The following is a 6,960-nucleotide window of genomic DNA, read 5'->3' as shown; positions in this document are numbered from 1 at the left end:
CCCCCCCCCCCCCCCCCCCCCCTCACCACCTCTAATCAAAAACAAACCCTAGCTATGATTTTTCCCAAGTGTCGTCAAAGAATGGTGATACGCTGATTCATGACATAAAGTAAAATGCTTCCGGGCAACACAACTTGTTTTTTGCAACCTGTTAACACAGTCTGTATGTCCCAGTCGTTTAGCGGTGATGTGTCCATGTTGCGGCTCAACAGAGGGACCTGTCCAGCAGTACACCGCGGCAAATGAACCTGAACACAGCAGTTCGGGGTCATGTAAAGGCACACTGACATCAGCCATGAAACTAAATGTCATCGCCTGAGCACATAATGCCAGAGTCGAATTTTTTCAGAGAAGAGAAAACTCGGGTTAAGGCTTTACTTACACAAAAACTCCGAAAAGCAGGACTCGGATGCCAATCTCCAAAGCCAGTTCTCGCACGTTTTTCCTGCGGTCTGGGGGCGACACGTTCATGGTTCTGGGATAATCCGTCAAGTGAAATAGACAAAGGGGGTCCCGGTCAGTTCTGAATCTTTCTCACTTTGTAATCCACCTTAACAAAGCGAGCGCTTTGGGAAGCGGTGCTCCCTAGTCACACACGCCGTGCGCTTCCATCGCGACTCGGTCACCTGAAGCAGTCTTCCCTTTTCTTCGCCTTCGCCTGTCTCCGCTGATCTCCGTCTGTTTCAGTCCCCTCGGGCGATTTTCTTTATTGCAACTCTGTTGCTGACAGCTGCTCCTCTATCGGTTGAAAGTCTCCTTCTTCTACTCCATCAATTAGTCTACTTAAACTGGGTAAGAGTTTTGGAAGCTGAAGACATTGTCAGATATGGGAAAACATTAGAGGTGTGGGTTCTAGTACTGCGAGGGGAAAGTGATGGGAGAGCTAAGTAAGGAGACTCTAAGCCTCGCTGAGTGTGTGTAGAGTCAGAGTGGGTCTCTCTCTCTCTCTCTCTCTCTCTCTCTCTCTCTCTCTCTCTCTCATCCCTTGGCTTCACTTTGGAGAATCAGATGATGATGAGGTTTCTGGAACAGTACCACTCTCAGGACTTCCAGTATGAAGGATGAATGAGTTCAATGCTTGTCTCCAGTAATGCAATAATGCGATAACATGAATGTTTTCTTGTATAGTCTGAAGCCAACACATTGCTCCTGAACAAACATAAATATTGAAGCACTCTCAGTAAATGTGACACTAACAAAGTAGACCACCACTCCCGGCAGAAGTTCATAGCAGGAGCATTGTCACAGCGGTGCGACGGCTGGTGGAATTAGGCTCAACACTCAGCCTGGCATATGATACTACATTAATGTGCCAAAAGTTCAGGGAAGCCCTGCTCTCTGTTGGCTCATCCCCATACTGTCCAATCATACCACAAGAATTCATTACCTCAGGGTCTATGCAGCCAGACAGTGATAAAGGAGCATGGGCAGCAGCACACCTGCAGGCCAGGAAACCTGGCCAGCACTTCATACACATGCATGAATATTTCATGCCTTCTAAAACTGGCCTTCCTGCATTACCTTACAGTCCAAGGTTTACCTCTGTGTATATATGAATGTGTGAGAGAGGGAGAGACCATTGTGGGAAAAGCCCCTCACCCAAAAACCTTCCTGCCGCCTTTCTAGCTCACAAGCTTGACAAGCAGGAAACTGACTATATATGAATAAGATAAATGAATGTATGAATGCTCACTCACAAACACGTGCACACACTCAGGTACACAATGGAGGTTTTGATCTATTCCTTTGTTTCATGCTGTAGAGTCTAGGTGATGTGCCTGGAGTCTTTGCCAGCTCCCTAATAAGTACAAAACAAAACAAGAGGAGATGTGAAATGGTGGTAGGTTAGGAGGTGAGATCTAACTTCAAAGCTTTCAGGGAGCCATCAGACTTCTCAGCTTTTAGAGAGTGTGGCATGTTTATTACGAGCCATCAACAAGGTTTTACCTTGCAGCATCACAGTACTCATGATTCAGATGATTCACTCCGGTCAGGGAGGCTTTCAAGACCTTTACGAGCGTTGGCACAGGACTACATAAACACTCAATTGTAGGACAGAGAAAAATATTACTTTTGTCTCTCCGGTTAATGCCATGCTAACTTATTCTTTCTTGTCAAAAAACAATTTTGCAAGATGTGAAAAGGCACATCTTTTCTTTTTATCTCTATCCTTTTGTTTGTTTTAATTGTTATCAACATTGCAATTTAATAATTCTATTTCCTGGATCCACCTCTTGAGATATTTTTCTTTCTCTGCTGTGTAGACTATGAGTCACATTCCCTGAGGTTGTGGTTACACCGCAAGTTTAGACATATGGCAGACTCAAAAATAGGTTGTACTTCTACAAATCAAAGTTGAATGCATGATTACAAAGTGCTCCTAATATCCTCCATGGGTATGGGTGAATGTACTGTCCACTGTTGAGGATATTCTCTGCGACAGAGTGACTCATCATGCTACATAGAGATCGGTCCATTGCTCCCCGAGTTGTAAGCATACATCTCTCATCATTACACTACGGGTGAGGTTTTATTAGAAAATGTCACTCATTTGTGGTTTATTATATACAGAACTATATCATTATGTGGGCAGCATTTTTGCATGCGGAACAACCTAAAGGGGTGTAAGCTTTAATGCTGTTGTGTAACGCGGTCAGGTTATGTCCATGGCTTAATAATATGTGTAGCTGGACAAAAAAGGGACACAAAAATGGAAAATTAAGTTGTAGTCCTTTTTTTGAGCCCAGTAAAGGGTGCCACAAAGGGGAAAGCAACATATTTTTATGTTTTATTCTTGGAGTTCTATAATTAGTCTCTAAACGTTTGAATCGGCTCGTAAGCTCAGATTGCCAACTGTGTCCATCGATTCAACTACTCCCCAAAGTGGAGAGAGACATATTTCACAACTCAGAATGGTTGGCATCCTTTATTAGTGTGGCATTCCCCAATAAAGGAATTAGTCATCCTGATTTTTGCTGCCAGTTTTGTCATTATCTAACCTTCATGAACTTTGCGTTTTTTTGTTCTTGGCATCTTCAGACAATGAGGCAAAATTACTACAATAAAGCAGCATAATACAAGTGTTTTAAAGCCAAGCAAATACTGATTCAAGCATCATATTTGCACCATATTTAGTTTTTAGCCATTCTTTTCCCACCCATCACATGTTCATTCTCTGCCTATAATGTGTACTGTACATGTTTCCACACTGTAAATACATGTATTATGAATTATAATTATAATTATAATAATGTTTGGAAAAATTACACCTTTTAGATGTTTTTTCTACCTTGTAAATTTGTTAAAACAAAACTATGTAACTGAACAGCCACTGCAGGTACAAATGACAACTATGGGATAATGCTACATTTTAGCATTTACCTTGAATGCTATGCTTATGTAATAGAGGCACCCACATGGAAAAGAATTATAAAGTCTATGAACTGACTCAGTAATGTCCATTCTACAGCAATAATGACCTAACATTTGCTAACACAGCTTACATTAGCAGTACAGTAAAAAAAAAAAAGAGTAAAAAAAGATTTATTATATTCAGCAACAGTGTTTTTAATGTAGTGTAATTGTTTATGAATTCACCTTTTCATGTGTGTTATTTCTTCTGTCAAAAGTTACGGACTCGATTAGTAGTACTTAGTAAGGGGTGTAAGTCATTTGAAACAGGCTATGTTTGTGACATAGACCTTGCAGTGTCACAAGCAGGTGCTAAATACTGGCATGAAGGGAAACTGTTTGGCTTCAGAAAGCGTAGCTACAAACTCTTTGGAGACATTTTATGGTCAACTTTTCCCTCTTTGCTATGCTTCACAACCAGGCCGCGAAATTAATCTGATTATTGAGGTAGGAAGTAAAATACCATATAGTTTAAATTCTTGAAGCCTCTAAAATCTGAGGGAAATCACTAGATGAACTGAGATTAACTGCTCACAACTCACCATCATGCATTCTGTGATGAAGATTCAAAAGACATTAATTTATATTGAGGGATCACAACTTTGAAGACTGGGAATCATTGCTAAATAATAACTGTTTTGAAGTTGGTTGAAATAGAGTTGCAGCAGCTAATTTCACCCAGAGTAAATTTAAATGCCATTTATTTTGGCACCAGCCTCTTTTTTAGTCACTGCCTGTGAGTGGAAGTTTTTAACCACCCAAAGCAAAGAGAAGGGAGCAATCAATAGACCATTTCACTGGAATTGGACTGCTTCACAACAACAAGCTGAGTCTAGGTTTTCTTGGACTTCTTTTGCTATTCCTGTGATCTGTTGATATTAACCGTTTGATTAGAGCCAAATTATGATCTTTTAGGTGGATTATTGCTTTAAGATCCTATGGCAAAATGTTTATAATGCATTCACTAGCATACTTGTTTATGGTGAGACACTGGATCGATACCATATGATAATCATACTGTATTTAACACACACCCTATAGTGGAAACAGGTTTTGATCTAGCTTACAAATTGTCATAATTGTTTTACTCTTTGCCCAACCCCCTCCAAGCTTCAGTCAACCAGACCGTGTTGAAAATAAAATTCATGCTGTCAAAATTGAAGCAGAGCTTTCATAATTTGTGAAGCAAGCCATGGCCAGGTTTTTCTCTGGGTCTCAAGTGAATTGATTGGCAACAGTTAGACATGAAGGACTTAACATCGTCAAGTCATCTTGGCCATGATTGGTTCCTGCTCAGAGCATACTGGATGGTATTTTTAGTTGGTTGTTAGCTTTTAGTAAAAAAAAAACTTGACCAGTTTGCATCTGTCCTGGTGAACAAAACAAAGTCTGGTCAAATCATAGCTGTTGATAATGTACGTCCCATGTTGTTTAAGCCATTAAGTGCAAGCCTGTTAATACCATGCTTTGCAAAGGTTTAGTATTGCTTAGTTCAAACAAAAGAGCAGGCTTCCACAACAGCAGTACTATCTTTGCTGCACAACGTAACAATTACCTCTAGTGGCTGGAGAGGGTGACAACATGCAGAGAGTTCTGGAGATTTGGAAGTGTCAAGTCACCCAAATCACGCACTCACAAAGCCTTTCTCACTTACCCCTTCTGGAATCTCGCCATACATCGTTTCTGTCTAGGCTGCTAAAGCAACCACAGGAGGGGAAGTCACAACTAGAGTGAGTCACCAAGGAAACACGGAAAGTCATTTAAAGAAATCTTTCAACTGAATTATGTTTTTATGGTGTGCTGTTTTTTACCCCAGAACTTGGCCCTGAGTCAGTGTTGCTGAGACTGCATGGAAATTTACTCTGAATAGCAGGTCAACAGTTGTTCCCCCAGTTGTCAAAGCATGTCTGTGGTCAGTAATGCATATAAAATGTATAATAAATCATCGTATTTCAGGAGATAGAATCTCTAAGCCCACTCTGTGATAAGATGTTCCTATCACTGTCTTCATTTAGGTCAGATGTATTACTTTGAAAACATCTAAATATAAGCAAATGGCTCTGGAGCTGTAAATGTTTGTGGTTGTAAGTTTGTTCGAACCTGTATTCAGTAGAGGCGGGATGTTGAGATTGAGGAAAAGAGGGAATTTAGTGAAAAGTCTATCTATTCTATCACTGTCCCTCATTTTTGTGTACTCACGATCTAGCTCTGGGTCTTTAAGCATAATACAGCTTGACTAATCTGATAATCATCACACTTATCAGTGCTAATGCCATCAGTGAAATTAGTAATTAATGTCAGCTATTAGTTCTGCCTTTGAAAATGACACACAGTGATGAAATATTAAACTGTGACAAGAATAGGAATATTCAAGCTGCTCTTTTTGTCTGGCCTACTGTGGTTTTTTGTTTGATTTGTAAGTCCACCACAGTGTCATCCATTTGCCCTATTGTAATGTAAGTTCTTAGATTGCTATTGCACAGAAGGCCTTGCTTCAGGGTGGATAAATTGCTGGTCTTATAGAGAAAATGAATCAGAGCTAAAATGCCTCTACCTTTCAGAGAGCCACTTTATATACGTGTGTGCTCTTAGACCATGTATGAGATTTTGTGAAAAATATAACATACATATTTTCAAAGTATTTCATGCAGTAATTTACAGACTACATCTAGCATGTATACTGTATGCACACATAGGCCAAGAATTGCTTGGAATGAGAATCATGTCATTGATCAGCCTCTAAAACACCTAAAGCAAAAAATCATTGCGATTTCAGATTGGATCCAAAATTCTTTCTTTAAACAATTGGAGGAGAAAACATATTGATTCACCCCTGAGATGTACTTTCTTGTTGAGTAAGAAAATGTATTGATTTACCCAGGACTGTACTTTGTTGTTGAGTACACAGCCTCTTATTTGCTGGTGATTCCATGTCTGTTCTCCACGACTCTGTGGCCATTTGACCCAGTTGCTATTCTCTACGGGACCATATTTCTTGTAGCCTATATGTTACTTTTTTCAAATGTCACAAATGTACTAAATTACAAACTTTCAAACAAATCAAAATTACATATTGTTTATTTAAATGCAAGCGCAATGAAGTCGTGCTTGCATTAGCTAACTGGTAATATCCAATCATATTCATGCAGGCATTCACTCTGACTCATCTGATGCACATGTCAGCACCATTATCCACTAACCCAAACTCCACTTTGTGTAGTGTTACTGATTTGATTTAACTAAGATTTCTGTCCATGTATGTTTATTAAGCAGAGCCCTCATTGTTGATCAGATTTTTTTGAGAGCTCCCTCAAAGAGAAGTGCCTTTTACATCTAACACCATTATCATTCTAATTGGTACCTGGAGTTTGACGATGTCATGTAATTGTCAGCAGAGCTCCACCTATCATCAGCAAAGCAGAGGTCTAATCAGACATAAAAGTAGAAAACCCCTCTCTCTCTCTCTCCACCAACTTTCCTGTCTCTCTCCAGCTATATCACCATCATAGTAAAGCAGAAATGCGCCCCCCCCCCCCCCCCCCCCCCCGG

General features: G+C 40.2%; 1 protein-coding gene across 1 annotated transcript in view; it reads right to left on the bottom strand.

Moving 5' to 3' along the window:
• The window catches only part of plpp4 (phospholipid phosphatase 4), a 52,251-nt gene extending 51,780 nt beyond the window's left edge, over positions 1 to 471 (bottom strand). The window contains exon 1 of the mRNA XM_046071000.1: positions 383 to 471. Within this exon, the coding sequence (XP_045926956.1) occupies positions 383 to 471 (89 nt within the window). The remainder of the gene's footprint in view (positions 1 to 382) is intronic.
• Positions 472 to 6,960: the final 6,489 nt, after the last annotated feature.

This window comes from Micropterus dolomieu, linkage group LG15, assembly GCF_021292245.1.
Source record: "Micropterus dolomieu isolate WLL.071019.BEF.003 ecotype Adirondacks linkage group LG15, ASM2129224v1, whole genome shotgun sequence".
In the NCBI taxonomy this organism is placed as follows: Eukaryota; Metazoa; Chordata; class Actinopteri; order Centrarchiformes; family Centrarchidae; genus Micropterus; species Micropterus dolomieu.
This window is presented reverse-complemented; position numbering and strand designations above follow the sequence as displayed.